The following is an 18,611-nucleotide window of genomic DNA, read 5'->3' as shown; positions in this document are numbered from 1 at the left end:
TGACAGAAGTCCCTCATCAGTAATTGCTATAAATGTAAATGTAGTAAAATCCCAATGAAAAGACAGAGATTGGCAGAATGGCTAAAAACACATCATCCAACTATATCCTTTCTCCAGGAGACTCAGTGGAGATCAAAAGTCACAAACACGTTGAAACTAAAAGGTAGAAAAAGATATTCCATGCAAATAGTAACCAGAGGAAGAATGGCTATACAAAATAGACTTTAAATCAGAAAAGGTTATAAGGGACAAAAAAAGACATTATATATTAATAAAGGTTCAAAACAGCAAGACCACAATTATGAATATTTACATACCTGATGATGGAACATCAAGATACATGAAGCAAAAACTGACAAGTTGAAGGGGGAAATAGGCAGTTCTACAATAACAGCTGGAGTCTTCAATACCCGACTCTCACTAATGGACAGAACAACCAGACAGAAGGAAACAGAGGACGGAACACAATAAAGCAACCAGACGTAACAGACACACTGAGAGCTCTCCACCTGACAGCAACAGCACGTGCATCCTCTCAAGGGCACATGGGATATTTTGCAGGACAGACCACACCTTAGGGCACAAATTAAGTCTCAACAGATTTTAAAAGATAGATGGCATACAAAGTATCTTCTCTAACCACCACAGGAGGAAGTTAGAAATCAATAACAAAGAAAACTGTAAAATTCACAATATCGTGCAAATTTAACAACGCCTTTAAACAAACAACGGATCTAAGAAGAAATCACAGTGGAAATTAGAAAATACTTAGAGCTGGACGAAAACAAAAACAACATATCAAAATTTATGAGATGTGGCAAAAGCGGTGCTTAAGGGGGAAATTTGCAGCTATAAATGTGCATATTAAAAAAAACAAGAAAGATCTCAAATCTTTGGAGATAAAGAAATAGAGAACAGAAAAACAATAGAGAAAATAACTGAAGTCTAAAGTTGGTTGTTCAAAAAGATCAACAAAATTGACAAAAATTCAGCTAGATGGACTAAGAAAAGAGAGAAGTTTCAAAATACTAAATCAGAAATGAGTCAGATGGACCTAGAGATTATCATACTAAGTGAAGTAAGTCAGAAAGAGAAAGATAAATAGCATATGACATCACTCACATGTGGAATCTAAAATACGACACAAATGAACCTATCTATGAAACAGACACAGAGGACAGACTTGTGGTTGCCAAGGGGGAGGGGGTGGGGGAGGGATGGAGTGGGAGTTTGGGGTTAGCAGATGCAAACTATTATACACAAAATGGACAAACAACAAGGTCCTATTGTACAGCACACAAACTATATTCAATATCCTGTGATAAACCATGATGGGAAAGAATATGAGAAAGAACATATATATATTCAGTGTACATCAGAAACAAATAACAATGTTGTAAATCAACTACAACTTAAAAAATAAATTAAAAAAAAGAAATGAAAGTGGGGATGTTATTACCAATTCTAGACATAAAAAGGATGATAAGAAAGTACTATGAACAACTGTACACCAACAAACTGCATAACTTGGATGAAACAGACAAATTCCTAGAAACACAAAACCTACCAAGACTAAATCAGGAAGAAATACATGGTCTAAACAGACCTATAACTAGTAAGAGATTGAACCCACAATTAAATTCTCCAAACCAAGAAAATAACTGGACCCCATGGCTTCAATGGCGAATTCTACCAACCATTTAAAGAAGAACTGACACCAATTCCTCTCAAACTCTTTTTTTGTAATTGAAGAACTGAAGATGAGGGAACACTTCCTCTTTCTATAAGATCAGCATAAACCGAATACCAAAGACAGTATAAGAAAACCACAGAGCAATACACATTATGAACATTGGTACAAAAATCCTCAACAAAATACTATCAAACTAAACAGAAACAGACTCACAGGCATAGAGAACAGACTTGTGGTTGCCAAGCGGAGGGGGCCAGGGAGGGCTGGATTGGGAGTTTGGGATCAGCAGATGCTAACTGTTACATATAGGATGGATAAACAACAAGGACCTACTGTATAGCACAGGGAACTATATTCAATACCCTGTAATAAACTGTAATGGAAAAGAATATGAAAAAAAGTGAACGGTTAAACCTGGGTGATGGGTATATTTGTATATGTTCAAAATGTCCACAATAAACGGCTTCAAAAAGTTTAAAAAAAAAAATACTATCAAACTGAATTTAGTACCATATTAAAAGGATTATATACCATGACCAAGTGGGATCTATTCCTGGAATGCAAGAACAGTTCAATACATGAAAATCAATCAATGGAACATCACATTAACAGAATAAAGGGGGAAAAAACCACATAATCATCTCAACTGGTGCAGAAAAAGCATCGGAAAAAAGTCAACACTCTTTATAAAAACAATCAACAAGAAAGAAATAGGACTTCCTAGGTGGTGCAGTGGTTAAGAATCCACCTGCCATTGCAGGGGACATGGGTTCAGTCCCTGCTCCAGGAAGATCCCATGTGCTGCGGAGCAACTAAGCCCATGCATCACAACTATTGAGCCTGCGCTCTAGAGCCTGTGAGCCACAACTATTGAGCCCGTGAGCCACTATTGAGCCCATGAGCCACAACTACTGAAGCCCATGCGCCTAGAGCCTGTGCTCCGCAACAAGAGAAGCCACCGCAATGAGAAGCCTGCACACCACAATGAAGAGTAGCCCCTGCTTGCTGCAACTAGAGAAAGCCTGTGTGCAGCAACAAAGACCCAACACAGCCAATAAAAAAATAAATAATAAATAAATTTATTTTAAAAAAGAAAGAAATAGAAGTAAACTACCTCCACATCATATTGATAAAAGCCATTTATGGAAAACCCACAGCAAACACAATAGTCAATGGTGAAAGATTGAAGGCTTTTGCGCTAAGGTCAGAAACAAGGCAAAGATGCCCTCTGCACCACTTTTGTTCCACATAGTACTGGAAATTCTAGCCAGAGGAATTAGGCAAGAAAAAGAAATGACAGTCATCAAAATTGGAAAGGAAGAAGTAAAATTATCTCATTTGCTGATGATATGATCTTATACATAGAAATTCATAAAGATTCCACAAAAAAGCTGTTTGAACTAATAGATGAATTAAGCAAAGCAGCAGCATTCAAAGTTAACACATAAAAATCAGTTGTATTTCTATATATATATAGAACAATTTGAAAAGCAAATTACAAAAACAATGCCATTTACATTAGCATCAAAAAGAATAAAGTACTTAGGAATTATCTTAACCAAGGAGGCAAAGGACTTGCACAATGAAAACTACAAACATTCCTGAAAGAAATTTAAGAAGACATAAATACACGGGAACACATGCCATGTTCATGAATTGGAAGACTTAATATTGTTAAAATGTCAACATTACCCAAAGTGATCTAAAAAGTCAAAGCAATCCCTATGAAAATCCCAAAGACATTTTTTTGCAGAAATAGAAAAATCCATCCTAAAATTCATACGCAATCTCAAGGGACCTCTAAAGCTACAGTAATCAAAACAGTGTGGTATTGGCATAAAAACAAGCAAATAGACCAATGGAATAGAATGGAGGGCCCAGAAATAAACCCTTACATGTATGGTCAAATGATTTTTGACAAGGGTGCCAAGATCAATTAATGGGGAAAATAGTCTGCCCAAGAAATAGCGCTGGGGGACTTGCCTGGTGGTCCAGTGGTTAAGAATCTGCCTTTCAATGCAAGGGACTCAGGTTTGATCCCTGGTCAGGGAACTGAGATCCCACACGCCACAGGGCAACTAAGGCCGCGCTGCACAACTACCGAGCATGTGCACCACAACCACAGAGCCCACACACTGTGGAGCCCGAGTGCCACAACTAGAGAGAAGCCCACGTGCTGCAGAGAAAGATCCTGCACAACTAAGACCTGACACAGCCAAAAATAAATAAATAAATAGATAAATAAATAAGAAAGAAAGAAAGAACGAACAGACTGGTCCTGGAACATGCAAAAGAATGAAGCTGGGGCTTCCCTGGTGGCGCAGTGGTTAAGAATCTGCCTGCCAATGCAGGGGACACGGGTTTGAGCCCTGGTCCAGGAAGATTCCATGTGCCACAGAGCAACTAAGCCCGTGCACCACAACTACTGAGCCTGCGCTCTAGAGCTTGTGAGCCACAACTAGTGAGCCCATGTGCCATAACTACTGAAGCCTGTGCACCTAGAGCCTGTGCTCCACAACAAGAGAAGCCACCACAAGGAGAAGCCAGCGCACCACAACGAAGAGTAGCCCCGTTCTCCACAACTAGAGAAAGCCTACGTGCAGCAATGAAGACCCAACACAGCCAGTAAATAAATAAATAAATAAACTTATTAAAAAAAAAAAAAAAAAGAATGAAGCTGACCCTCACCTAACACCATATACAAGAATTAACTCAAAATGGATCGAGAACCTAAATGTGAGACCTAAAACAATAAACTCTGAGAAGAAAACATGGGAGAAAAGTTTCATGACGTCAGATTTGAAGATGCTTTCTTGGATGTGACATCAAAAGGCACAGGCAAGAAAAGAAAAAATAAGCAAATTGGATTACGTGAAAAGAAAAAAAACAAAATTTTTTTTTGGTCACATCACACAGCTTTGTGGGACCTTAGTTCCCTTGACTAGGCTTTGAACCCAGGCCCTTGGCAGTGAGAGCACTAAGTCCTAACCCCTGGACCACCAGGGAATTCCCTCACGAAAATATTTTAAATTTTGTGCACCAAAATATACTATCCATCAAGTAAAAAGGCAACCCACAGAATGAGAGAAAATATTTGCAGATCATATATCTGATAAGGGATTACTACCCAGAACATATATAGAACTCCGAAATTCAACAACAACGAGATAAACAATCCAATTCTAAATGGGCAAAGGATTCAAAAGGACTCTTCTCCAGAGAAGATATACGAGTGAAAAGATGCTCAATATGACTAGTCATTAAGGAAACGGAAATTAAGAGCACAGTGAGCTCCACCTCACACCCGGCAGGATGACTACTCCCCAAAAAGCAGAAAACAGCAAGTGTGGGTGAGGATGTGAGAAATTCGAACCCCTGTGCACTGCTTGTGGGTATATAAAATGGTACCACCACTCTGGAAAACAGTACAAGATTACCAAAAAAACCAAAAAAACCCCAAGAAAATAGAATTACCATATGACCCAGCAATTCCACTCCTGAGTATATACCCCAAAGAATTGAAAGCAGAGTCTTGAGATGTCTGTACACCCATGTTCAGGGCACCATTATCCACAGCAGCTAAGGCGTGGGAGCACCCCCAGTGTCCATCTACGGAAGAATGGATAAGCAAAATGTGGTCCATCCAGACCACGGAATATTATTTGACCTTAAAAAGGAAGGAAATCAAACGAAAGCTGGGATAGGTATCCTTAGAAAAAATACTCAGAAAAAACAGACGCTGTGCAGTACAGACAACACCTGTAATAAGAGACAGAGAAGGTCATTACGTAATGATACAGAGGTCAATCCAACAAGACAAACATTTGTAAAGATTTAGGTACCCAACATAGTAACTCCTAAAAACGTAAAGGAAATATTAACAGACCTAAAGGGAGAAATAGACAGCAATACAATAATAGCAGAGGACTTACAAACCCACTTTCACCAATCGTTAGATCACCCAGAAATCAATAAGGAACCATTGGCCTTAAACAACACATTAGACCATGGACTTAACAGACACACATCAGAAATACCATCCAGAAACAACACAGAATGCATATGCTTCTCAAGTGCATGTGGAACACTCTCTAGGATAAATCATATGTTAGGCCACAAAACACGTCTAGTTTAAGAAGACTGAAATCACATCAAGCATCTTTTCTGACCACAATGGTATGAAACTAGAAGTCAAAAAACTGGACAACTTGAAAGAAATGGAGAATTTCCTAGAAACACGCAACCTACCAAGACAGAATCATGAAGAAATAGAAAATCTGAACAGAACAGTTACCAGTAAGGAGACTGAATCAGTAATCAAACAACCTAAAGACCAGGACCAGATGGCTTCACTGGTGGATTCTACAAAACATTTTTTTTTAAGAACTTTTATTGAGATGCAGTTACCAGACAATAAACTGCATATATTTAGAGTGTACAATTTGGATTCTACCAAACATTTAAAGAAGAATTAATACCTGTCCTTCTCAAACTCTTCTGAAGAACAGGAGGGAACACCTTGAAACTCATTTTATAAGGCCAGCATTATCCTGCTACCAAAACCAGACAGAGACGCCACAAGAAAAGGAAACTGCAGATGAATAACCCTAATGAACAGAGATGCAAAATCATCAACAAACTATTAGCAAACTCAATTCAAATGCATTAAAAGGATCACACACCATGATCAACGGAGATTTATTCCAGGGATGCAAAGATGGTTCAACATTCCCAAGTCAATCAATGTGATCCATCAGATGAGGGACACAGACCACACAATCACCTCAACAGATGCAGAAAATGCATCTGACAAGATGCAACATCCATTTATGACAAAAGCTCTCCACAAAGGGGGTACAGAGGGAAGGTACCTCAACACGACAAAGGCCATGTACGGCAAGCCCACGGCTGACATCACACTCAACAGCTAACAGCTGAGAGCTCCTCCGTGAAGGTCTGGAGCAAGGCAAGGATGCCCAGTCTGCCACTGTTATTCAACAGAAGTACTGGAAGTCCCAGCCAGGGGAAACAGGCAAGAAAAAGAAATAAATGGCACCCAAATGAGAAAGGAAAAGGTAAAACTGTCACTGTGTGCAGACGACGTGATCTATTTCTCTACACTAATAAAAAAACTATCAGAAAGTTAAAAAATATATATGTTTACAATTGCATCAAAAAGAGTAAAACACCTAGGAATAAATTTAGGCAAGGAGGTGAAAGACTTGGACACTGAAAACTATAAGCCGCTGATGGAAGAAACTGAAGAAGACACAAATTAATGTAATTATATTCTGTGCTCACTGACTGGGAGAATTAATATTGTTAAAACATCCACCCTCCCCAAAGCTATCTACAGACTCAATGTAGATATCTACAGAATTCCTTATCAAATCCCAATGGCATTTTTCACAACAACAAACTATCCTAAGATTTGTATGGAACCTTACAGGAGCCCAAACAGCCAGAGCGACCTTGAGAAAGAGGGGCAAAGCTGGAGGCATCATACTTCCTGATTTCAAACTATATTAGAATGCTATAGTAATCAAAACAGTATGAAAAAAAGTATAGCATTAGCATAAAAACAGACACACAGATCAATGGAATAGAATAGAGAGTTTAGAAATAAGCAAACACATATATGGTCAATTAATTTACAACAAAGGAGCCAAGACTGTACGATGGAAAAAGGACAATCTCTTCAATAAATGGTACTGGGAAAGCCAAACAGCCACATGCAAAAGGACGAACTGGGACCACTATCTTACACCATACACCAAAATCAACTCAAAACAGATTAAAGACTTGAATGTAAGGTATGGAACCATAAAACCCCTAGGAGAGCACAGGCAGCAAGCTCTAGACGTTGGTCTTGGTGATGATTTTTTGAATTTGACACCAAGAGCAAAGGCAACAAAAGCAAAAATAAACAAGTGGTACTAAAAAGCTTCTGTACAGCAAAGGAAACCATCAACAAAATAAAAAGGCAACCTATGGGAGAAAAGATTTGCAAATCATATGTCTAATAATGGGTCAATATCCAAAATAGGTAAAGAACTCATACAATAGAAAACAAATAAACAAATAACAGCACTTCAATTTAAAAATGGGCAAAGCCTCTGAAGAGACATTTTTCCAAAGAAGACACGCAGGTGGCCCGGTACGTGAAAAGATGCTCAGCATCACGAACCACCAGGGAAATGCAAATCACGCCCACAGTGAGACACCACCGTGCACCTGTCAGAACAGCCATCAGCAAAGAGGTGAGGAAGAACAAGTGCTGGCAACGACGTGGCGAGAAGGGAACCCTCGTGCGCTGGGGTGACAAAGCACACTGGTGCAGCCACTACGGAAAACAGCATAGAGTTTCCTCAAAAGAGTAGAAATAGAACTTCCACACAACCTAGTAATTTCACATCTAGATATTTTACTGAAAGAAATGAAAACAAATTCAAAAAGATATCTGTATCCGCACATCCACAGCACATCATTCACCACAGCTCAGATATGGACGACTGGATAAAGGAGACGTGATATATGTGAATGTTATTCAACCTTAAAAAGGAAAGAAACTTGGGGACTTCCCTGGTGGCGCAGTGATTAAGCATCTGCCTGCCAGTGCAGGGGACCCGGTTCGATCCCTGGTCCGGGAAGATCCCACATGCCTCAGAGCAACTAAGCCCGTGAGCCACAACGACTGAGCCTGCGTGCCACAACTGCTGAAGCCCGTGTGCCTGGAGCCCATGCTCTGCAACCAGAGAAGCCACTGGAATGAGAAGCCCGCACACCACAACAAAGAGTAGCCCCTGCTCGTGGCAACTAGAGAAAGCCCACACAGCAACAAAGACCCGATGCAGCCCCCCCGCCAAAATAAAGCAATTCATTAATTAATTAAAAAAAAAAGGAAACGTTGCCCTTTCTGACAACATGGATGCATCCTGAGAGCATTACACTGACAAAGACTGTATGTGCAATCTACAAAAACAAAACCAAAAAACCCCAGACTCACAGATACAGAGGACAGACTGGTGGTGGTTGCCAGAGGTGGGGGTCGGGGTGTGTGAAACGGGCGAAGGGGGGTCAAAAGGTACAAACTTCCAGTTACAAAATAAGTCCCGCGGGTGTACCGTCCAGCACGGTGACTACAGTTAATAGCACTGTATTACACATTTGAAAGTTGCTCAGAGAGCGGATCTGAAAAGTTCTCATCACAGGGAAAAAACTCTGATGAAGGATGTTAACTAGACTTACCACGGTGACCATTTCTCAATATATAAAAATATCGAATAACTATGCTGTGTACCTGAAACTAATATGGTACCGCAGTCAATCATATCTCAATTTTTTAAAGAAGGCAGGAAATTCTGACACCTGACACAACAGGGTAAATGCTGAGGACGTTATTATGCTCAGTGACATAAGCCAAACACAGAAGGACAAATACGCTGTGATTCCGCTTAAATGGGGCGAACGCACAGAGACAAAGTGGAAGGGTGGGGCTGGGGAGAGGAGGGAGTCCGGGTTTAGCGGGGACAGAGCTTCCGTTTTACAAGATGGAAAGAGATACAGACATGGTGCTGGTGACAGCGGCAGGACAACGTGAATGTGCTTCATACCACCAAGCTGCACTCTGAAAAATGGTAACTTTTATGCAGATTTCACCCCAACGAAAACAAACTTAACCCAAAACCCAAGTGGGCTGCCGCCCCAGGGAGTGGGGACTGTCTGCCCACCCCATTCCTCAGCAGCCCCGTGCCAGCCACCCTCTCAGGGGACCCCCTCCCAAACGAAGCCAAATTCCTGAAATTCCTCCCTGCCCCCCCCCTCCCCCGCCGTGCTCCTGTCCTGATTTCCAGCAACGTCTGAAAAGTCACCTTTGCCCTGAAGTCTTCCAGGGTCCAGTGAGGCCCTCCTGCTCCGAGTGCACCCCCTCAGCCTGACGGGCAGATGCTGCAGTCCCGGCCACGCTGTGAGAACGGCCCCCCAGGGCCACTCGCACCCAGACGCCCCCGCCCCCCGTCCCGAAGCAGCTGTGCCCAACCACATCTTCCCAGAAAGCTCTGCTTAATGAGCCCAGACCTCGCCAACCAGAAGGCCCACGTGCACTCAGAACTGATTCTACCTGGGGCTCGAGGCAACCCCAAGGTCCAGGTGACATGCCTCAACGCCCCACAAAACACCTGAGCCCAACAAAAGGGCCGCGAGGCCATGGACTTCCCGAGCATCAGACCTGAGGCTCAAAGGTGGGCGACTCGGAGGATATAAGAGGCTCAGCCCCCTCCCCCCACCCCCACCCCCCGCCAGGCCTGCGAAGAGGAAAGCCTCTCTGTGTTCAAGGGCAGGGGGTGTCCACGCTTGGGACAGACAACAGCAGGGTCTGCGAGCAGGTCCCACAGGGGCTGCAGCCACTCCCCAGGCTGCCCCCTCACATGACCAGCTGGCCAGGTCTGCCCAGATCTGACCCCCAGAACCCCGTGCCTGGTGGTTAGGGGGCCAGGGACCACCCCGCTTCCTGAGGCGCAGAGCCAAGGCTGTGGGGACCCTCACCCTGCGGCACCAGCTCCTGGGGGGCTGCAGGTGAGATGAGCCGCATGAGCCAGTGAGACGGTGCTCCGTCCCCCTCCAGCCTCCACCCATGCCAGAGTGGGCACTGGTTGCCCGTCTGGACCACAGCAGGGACAGGAGGCCCGAGCGGCATCCCACAGGGGCACAGAACATGGACAGGCCAGCAGAGACCCTGGGCGGGCGTTACACGGGATCCCGGGAGGTCAGCGCAGCAGGAGAGCTCGTCCGCCTTTGAGGCCCCACGCCCCCTGAGACAGCTCAAGGTCTCAAGGCCTCAGTTTCCCCAGCTGTAAAATGGGGGCAAGAGCCCATATCTCGTCTGCTCCTCAGGCTGCCAGACAGATGAGGCAAGATGCTGAGGTCTTGGACCAAGTCTGAAAAGCAGAGGCATGGCCTGACGCCAGGGAGAGCCGGCTGCTGCCGAACCCCTGTGCCTGCCAGGGGAGAACGGCCCCTGCCCCGAATGGGTGGGTGGGCACGGCAGCTGCAGGGCCCACCACGCCAAGGAAGCCCCCTCTCCCTCCTGTCAGGGAGACTCTGGGTCCAAAGAAGCCCCCTCTGGGCAGGGTGGCCAGGAAGCAGAGGGACGGGGCCAGCTCCCCCCGCCCCGGCCAGACCTGAGAGCAGACTGTGCTGGCTGCCCTTCCTTACCAGACCGCTCCCTGGCACGGCCTGCTTTCCTGACACGTGGAAATACAGGTCTGGGAGAGGGAGGTGGGGACGGTCGCGCAGGCAGGAGTAGGCACGGAGGAGATGGCGCTGCCGCCCAACGCACCGCCCAGGCGGGCCCTGGGCAACCCTGCGGGGGGGGGGGGACGGGGAAAGGCCCTCAGCCTGCCCCCTTCCAGAAAGGCCTGCCACTGCCTCCCCTCTGGGACACTCCAGCTCTGGCACGGCCTCTCCCAGCCACAGGGCAGCTGCCCAGAAGATTCGCAGCACGGGGGCCTGGGACCCCTCCCAGCCCGGCAGAGGAGCAGCAGAGGAGAGCCGGGCGGGGGTCCTACTGGGGACACGTCCAGAGGTTGTCTCAAGCAGGAGTCTCCCAACAAACGCAGGGTCTTCCCACCTTCCCTGTCTGGGGGGTCCAGCCACTGAACCCTGTTGGGCTTGTTCTGAGGGGCTCAGGCTGGGAGTCCCCGTGGAGTGCCCAGTGTGTCCCTGCAGGGCCTGGGGACAGCCCCTGCCGCGGAGCCACCCTCCCTGCTGGCGGCCTGAGCAGGGGAGCCTCAGGGGTTGTTCCTGCCCCACCCCCACCCCCGCCCGCAGCCACCCTGGGCCAGCGCTGCCCGCTCCGAGGCAGGGTCCCGCTGGTCTGGGTGCAAAGCGCTTGCTCTTCCTGCCCATCCCAGCACACGCAGCCCCAGGGCTCTGGCGCCTTGGAAATGACCCCAGAGCAGGCGCCACCCAGAGCAAAGTCTAGGAGATGCCTGCTGGGAGGATGGGGTGCAGGTGGCCAAGTGCTTGCTGCCAGTGCCCCGGCTCCCCTGCCCCAGAGCCGCGAGGCTGGGGGGGGGCGCCGCCCGTTCCCACCGGGTCCACGTGCACGCGGCAGGTGCTCCCCCCGCTCCTGGCGCAGCGCTAGAGAGTGGCTGCAGGCGGGGGACCCATGACGTCACACCCAGGTGGGGAGGGGGCCAAGGGGACCCCCACACCCACGCACAGAAGCCCGCGGCCCGCTTGTCCGTCCGCTCCCTGCAGCCGGTCGCCCGCCGCGATTTCCTCTTTCTCTGCGGAGCCCGAGGTTTCGCAAGGCGGCGGCGGCCCGCGGGTGACAGCGAGACACGCAGCCTGGGGGAGGGGAGGCGGCGACACAGCCGCAGGCCGGGGGCCGCGGGCGGGCAGGCCACGTCCGGGTCCCGGCAGGTGCCCCCGCGCCCCGCCCGAGCGGGGCCCGGGGCGTGCGGCCCGCGCCCCCCAGCCACGCCGGCGCCGCGGACCCCTCTCCCGGCCCCGGGCCGCAGCCGCCCCGGCGCCCCCCCGCGCGGCCCACGGCTGCCCGGCGCACCCCGAGGGCCCGCACCTACCCGGGGCGCCGCAGTCGGCGCAGCGCGCGTTCCCCGGCCGCCGCAGCAGCTCCAGCACGGCCCCGCGCCGCGCCCCGGCCATGGCCGCGATGCCGCCCCCCGCGCCGCCGCGCTAGCGCCCCGCGCGGGCCGCCCGCCGCCGCCGCCGCCCCTGCGCCATCCCGGGCGGCTCAGCCCGCGCGCCGGTTCCGCATTCCTGCCGCCCGGCCCGGCTCCCCCGCCGCCGCTCCCGTCGCCGCCGCGGCAGCCGAGCGAGTGCCGGCGCGAGGCCCGGGGCGCACGGCGCGCTCTGGCCGGCGCGGCCCGCGGGCGGCCCCCAGCGGCGCGGGCGGGAGGGCGGCCTCCTCCCGCGCCGGCCCCGCGACCCAGCCCGCGCGCCCGCCCGGGGCCCGCCCGGGGCGCTCTGCCCACCTCGCACCCCAGCCCGGCGCCGCGGCCCAGCCGCCCGGGCGCGGAGGCCACCGGCCACCGTGGGAGGGGCGGCAGGGACCCGAATAACCGCAGGCCTGGGCGGCACCACCCTGGGGTCCCTCGGGCCCCGCGAGCGCCTGGACACCCACTGTGCGCCCAGGGGGCAGCGCGCCAGGCCCAGCGGGCACGCTGGGAGTGCCTGCGGGAGGCAGGGGTGCGAGCCCAGCGCTGGGGGCCGGGGCTCACGCCATCCTTGCCCCGGGCGGAGATGGCGGGCAGGTGACAAGCCCCAGAGCCGTGGGGGCTCGGGCCGCACCAGCGGGGGCAGGACCAGGGGTGCGCCGCCGCACTCCGGACGAGGCCGCTCTGGGTCAGGAGGCTGGGACCCAGGCACGAGGCTAACGTGGCAGGGAAGGGAGGTGCTGCGCCCCTGCATTTCTTCAGGTTCTTTCCATTTTCTCCTTAAATTATTAACGTGAGGATGCCTCTCGTTGAAAACAAATTGAAGCCGTCCCGGACGGAGCACTTACAGCCCCGCCCCACCCCACCCCCACGACGGGCAACTGTGAACCAGGCACAGCTAACAACCACCGCCGCCCTTCCAGCACGCTCTTCGGCCCGTCGCAGCACCAAGGAAGTGCCCGTTCCTCCCACCTGCTGCCGGGGCTTCGGGTGGTGTGTTTTCACTTAATACACCTCACATACCTCTCAAGTCCCCACACACAGATGTGCCCCTTCCTTTTCCAATGGCTGCGTTCTGCTCAAAGCTGCACAACGACCTGTTGCCAGTCCCCGGATGAGCGGCGGGCGTTTCGGGCTGGGGTCGCGCTCAGAGGCTCTGCAAGCTTCCAGGGTGGATCCACATCCAGCAGCAGCACCTCCGGGACGAGGGGAAGGGCAGCCCGACTGGAGACGGACCTGCCACCTCGCCCTCCGTGGAGGCTGCGCCAGCACGGGTCCCCCAAGGCCTGCTGCCCTGCCCAGCCCCCGCCACCCGCTGGCCGACACCGGGGACCCAGCACTGCCAGAGCCCGTGGGTCTCTGAGGCAGAAGAGAGGAGCCCACTCTGGTTTGCGTTTCTACATCGCGGGTCCTGTGGCTCTCTCCCTCATCACACGGAGCCTTTGGGGGAAGGACGGGTGCTGGTTTTATCACTGGGTCCCCGTGCCAGGATCGGAATCTGCCACACAGCAGAGTGAAGAACGTCCTTTAATGAAGACAGACTAACGTCGATCACAGCACCACCTACTCTATAGGAGATTATTCCGCACCAGGCATTAGGTCAAACCCCTTGCGTATTTTCTTATTTAATCCCCATTTTACAGACGGGGAAACTGAGGCATGGAGCAGTGCCATCACACCCAAGGCCGCACGTGGCTTCTGGGTGGACGGACTGGGATGAACATACAGCTTGGAAACAAAGAGACACCCCACCCCACACACAGGGCAGGGCGGCTGAGGGCCCAGAGCGGGGCAGGGAGGGGCGGGGAAGCCGGAGGGGCCTCCGCAGAAGAGCAAATGTGGAGCGGGCAGGGCTGAACCCACAATCGTTTGCCTTCGCCTTCTCTGTCTTCCCATCAGACTAAGGAGGTGACGACAGTGTCCAGGGAGGCAGCAGAGAGTGAGGGTCAAGCAAAGATGTCGGGATATGAAACAGACTCTTGAACGAGGAGACGGGAGTTTCCCTGTGGCCCAGTGGTTAAGAATCTGCCTTCCATTGCAGGGGAGGCAGGCTCGATCCCTGGCTGGGGAACTAAGATCCCACATGCCTCGGAGCAACACAGCCCGTGTGCCACAACTACTGAGCTCGTGCCTCAACTAGAGAGAGAGAGAGAGACAAAACCCGCCTGCCACAACTAGAGAGAAGCCTGAGCACTGCAAGGAAGAGCCCATGCACCGCAACAAAAGATCCCACATGCTGCAACAAAAATCCTGCCTGCCGCAACTAAAAAACCCAACGCAGCCCCCCAAAAAAAGAGGCGACAGGCAGGACCAAGATCTGCAGCCCCCGCCCTGGGGCTCCCAGGCTGGAGTGAAGGCACAGGCTGTAGTGGGGCTGGGGTGTGGGGCTCAGGACTCACACAGTTCAGGAGGTGGCAGGCAGCCCAGGGTGGGCCACGCCCAGACAGGGCCTGGCCCAGGGCCCTGCAGACGTCGGGAGGTGCTGGAGGCCAGACCCCAGGGTCCCCGCACAGCCCTGGGGGTCTGGCTCCTGTCCTGCGGGGGATGGGGAGGAAGGAGTGACCACTGCGTCTGCGTCTGGGGGGCACACGAGGGTGCTGACAGCTGTGCTTGCCTGGGGCGGGGGACTCACAAGTGGCAGGTGGGAAACGCCCGGGACTCAGGGCCTCGTGGCCCAGGGAGGCTTTGGGGACAGGGGGGCCACCAAAGCCCACGGGAGATCCAGGGAGGGTCCACTCGAGGGCTGGAGACAGAGTCCAGGGCAGTTGGCGGCGAGGAGGCTACCGTGGACGGGCCACCCAGGCAGAGGGGCCAGGGCCCTGCTGGTGCGAGGACGGCCGTGCGGGAGGCGGGGAGATGATGTGGAGGGGCGGGGCGGGGAGGGCCCAGAAGGCAGGGCAACGGGGCTGCTGGCACACAGGCGACAGGCGCTGAGGAGGAGGCAGGACCCGGGCTGGGGTGCAGTGGGCGTCCCGGTCCCCAGAGGACAGTGGAGCCCCCCGGGGTGCTGGCCCCTGGCCCCCGGCCGCTGTCCCCAGACTCCCAAGGAACTTCTGGAAAGCAGGTGGGCTCAGCAAGCGCTCAGAGCTCTCTCGACAGCATTTATGCAGCGCCTGCAGTGCCCCGTGCAGCTCGGACCCGTCTAACGAGGGGAGGAGACGGGGACCCCCAGGCTGTGTCCACCTCCCCGCCAGCACCCCCGGCCCGAGCCCCCAGGTTTAGGCTGAATGAGCCCAACCCCGGCGTGGGGGGTGGGGAGAACAGGCCTGCCCTCCAGCCCTTCCCCGACGCGCCCGGGCTCTGGGGCTGAGCAGTGCAAGGTTCCGGGGTGGCGCTGGGCGAGCCGGGAGCAGGGCAGGAACCAGGCCAGCTGTGGGCTCAGCCTGGAGCCCTCCTGGGGCCTCAGGCAGGGCTGCGGCCGCGTCCCTCTGCCTGCGCCCTCCCTCCTTCCCAGGCCCACTCCGAGTCAGATCCCCGAGGGGACCCTGTGGGTCTTTCCAGGAATAGGCGAGCTGGGGATGTGGGTTCCGCCCTCCACTGGGGGCCGGGTGTCAGCCGCGGGCCCCCGCCGGGACCCGGGGGCTGAGGAACGAGGCACCTCCCAGAAGGGTGGAGGTGGCACTAAGGCAGCAGCTAAAATGGGCGACGGGGACGCCCTGGCCACGAGGACCAGCTTCCTGGTGTGGCTGGGGACAGTTCCTGTTTTAAAACCCTCACCCAGTGCAATTCCTGAGCCTCTGCCCTCAGCCTCCAGCCCCACCCCCAACAAAAGGGATCTTCTTTTTTCTTTTCTCACCAAGAGAAACAGAAAAACCCAAAGGAAAGACGACCCTTGGTACAGCACGGCTCTGCACGTACTTGACAGACACGGGGGCGGAGGCCCCCTCCCGCCCCAAAGCCAGAGGGAAGTAGGGACGGGTCCCTGGGACCAGGACGCGTTCTCCCTCTGAGAGCGGCGCTGGCCCTGGAGACCCCTTGGGAAGGGGGGTCTCGGGGGCATCCCCGGAGGTGACATGGGGTGGGGCTCTGTGGGCACAGAGCGCAGAGGGTTGCTTAGTAGGTTTAGGGACCTTCAAAACCAGTTTCTGCTGCCCGCTTCGGCACCACATACACTAAAACCGGAGCAACACAGAGAAGACCAGCACGGCCCCCGCGCCAGGATGACACGCGAACGTGTGAAGCGTTCCGTACGTTTCAGAGGGACGTCAGTCAGGAAGAGAAAAACAAACGCCGTGTGCTGGCTGACACACGTATGCGGCATCTAAAAATCGGTCCTGATGAACCCAGGGGCAGGGCAAGAATAAAGACACAGACAGATGTAGAGAACGGACGTGAGGACACGGGTGGGGGAAGGGGAAGCCGGGACGAAGTGAGAGAGTAGCACTGACACACACACGACCAAATGTAAAACAGACGGCTCGCGGGAAGCCTCTGCAGAGCGCAGGGAGGTCGGCTCGGCGCCTGGTGACAGCCGGGGGGGGGGTGGGACGGGGAGGGCGGAGGCAGGCTCACGAGGGAGGAAACGTGCGTGCGCGCGCACAGCAGCGCTGCGCACAGGAGCCCACGGGGCACGCCCCATGTCCCTCCGTGGACGAACGGATACACACAGCGTGGTCCTCCCCGCGGCGGAGCAGGACTCGGCCGCAGAAAGGGAGGACGCCCCGGCGCCGCTGCGGCCTGGCCCAGCCCCGAGCACGCGCTGCTCCGTGCGCGTCCTCGGGCCTGAAGAGTGCTCCCACGTGTCCGTCCCAGCCCCTGTGCTGAGCCCACCCGGTCCCCTGAACCCAGGGCCCTTCACTCCGCCCTCAGCAGCCCTTCGCGACGGGGAGACAGAGGCTGGGAGGCCCCGGGTCACCGGCCTCCTGAAGCTTGTCTCCAGGGTCAGACCGAGGCCTGAGGCCTGAGCACGAGGGACACCCCAGCCCCAGAGGGAGGCGGCCGGGAAGCCCGCAGTCCCTGTGGAAGCAACTCGCTGCTCACCAGGCTCTGCAGGCTGCGAACAGAGCTGGGCCCGCGCCCCAGCGCAACGCGTCAGGACAGAGCAGGCCTGGGGCAGGGGGACGCGGCGGCGTGTCTGAGGGGTCTTGTATTTCCCCGAGAGGGTCCCTCTGTCCGTGGCCCATCCGTCATCCATCCGTCTCCCCTCCCCCAGGGTCTTCCATAACACCCCTGCTGACAGGCGGGGTCCACCTGCTCCCCTTGCATCTGGGCCGCGGGCGGGAGCGCGCCAACCCGCAAGGACGGCTGCTTCCGAGGCGGCCGTGAAAGGATGCAGCTTCTGCCTGGCGCATGCGGTCCCTCCCTCCGTCTCTCTCTCCCTCTCTGTGTCTCTCCCTCTCTCGCTCCCTCTTCTCCCTGTCTCAGCCTCTGTCTCGCCGGGCTCTCCTGCACGGCCACCCTGCCGCTCTCCCAGCCCCACTGCCGGAGCGCCCCTCCCCCGCTCAGGTGCCGGCCACGCGGTGACAGCCTCAGGGGAGCCTCAGCCACCACCTCGCCAGGCCGCCCAGCCCCCGCCCGCTGCCAGCCCGGGGCCATGAGGATGGTGACCGCTGAACACCAGGGGTGGGAGCCAAGTCTGGGGCGCCTGCCACCCGGCGAGGGCACGGGGGGTGGGGGGGTCCGGAAACCCTGCCCCCGAGTCGTCCCACCCAGGACTCTGCACAGGGAGGCCGGGGAAAGAGCCTGGCGCGCGCCTCCACGGCTCCCTCTGCCCCGGGACGGTCTCCTCTGGACGGGGCTCCGCTGCCCCCTGGGCACACCGCCCGCGGGTGTGGATGGCGAGCCCCCTGCTGCCATCCCTGAGCCTGTGGCGAGTGGAGTGCTGGCACAGGCGCTGGCGGGCCGATGAGGCTCCGCTGGGCCCCCCCACCGCACTCAGGGCCCCAAGCCCCCAGGCTGGCCGGCGTGTCTGCAACACCGGGCCCTCGGGGACGCACAGCCCTGGTCTCATCGTTAGCTCCCAGGCTGTGGAGGCCACTGCGCGTACACGGTCCTCTCGGGGGCCTCGGGAGACAGCCCTCCCACGGGTGACCCTCTCAGCACTGCAGTGCCGCCGCCACCCAGCAGGGGCGCCGCGCCACCACAGGAGGCTCCCCAGGTGCTAAGACCCCGGTCTCCCGAGTCTCAAGGAGGAAGGGAAAGGCCGCTCCTCCGCCCCGGGGTTTCTGTCCTCCGGCGTCACGGCCAGCCCACCCCCGGCCTAACAACCCTGACGGCTCCCCCTCCCCCGACGTGGCAAC

At 54.3% G+C, this 18,611-nt stretch overlaps 1 protein-coding gene and 1 non-coding gene across 7 annotated transcripts in view; one reads left to right on the top strand and one right to left on the bottom strand.

The window, feature by feature from the left end:
* Positions 1-12,402, bottom strand: part of ADAP1 (ArfGAP with dual PH domains 1) — a 57,625-nt gene extending 45,223 nt beyond the window's left edge. For 3 of the 6 annotated variants that reach the window (XM_057748338.1, XM_057748339.1, XM_057748337.1), the window contains exon 1: positions 12,280-12,402. In XM_057748338.1, the coding sequence (XP_057604321.1) occupies positions 12,280-12,361 (82 nt within the window). In that variant the 5' untranslated portion in view covers positions 12,362-12,402. Of the gene's footprint in view, positions 1-9,564; positions 9,885-12,279 lie in introns of those variants that run through there. The other 3 variants (XM_057748334.1, XM_057748336.1, XM_057748335.1) reach the window with 3 other exon arrangements.
* Positions 12,403-16,459: 4,057 nt separating this feature from the next.
* On the top strand, positions 16,460-16,567 carry LOC130829528 (U6 spliceosomal RNA). Its single transcript, XR_009047558.1, has one exon. It is a non-coding gene; the product is annotated as a U6 spliceosomal RNA (small nuclear RNA).
* Positions 16,568-18,611: the final 2,044 nt, after the last annotated feature.

This window comes from Hippopotamus amphibius, chromosome 9 (genome assembly GCF_030028045.1).
Source record: "Hippopotamus amphibius kiboko isolate mHipAmp2 chromosome 9, mHipAmp2.hap2, whole genome shotgun sequence".
Taxonomy (NCBI): domain Eukaryota; kingdom Metazoa; phylum Chordata; class Mammalia; order Artiodactyla; family Hippopotamidae; genus Hippopotamus; species Hippopotamus amphibius.
The sequence above is the reverse complement of the archived record's forward strand: the minus strand, read 5'-3'. Positions and strand labels throughout refer to the sequence as shown.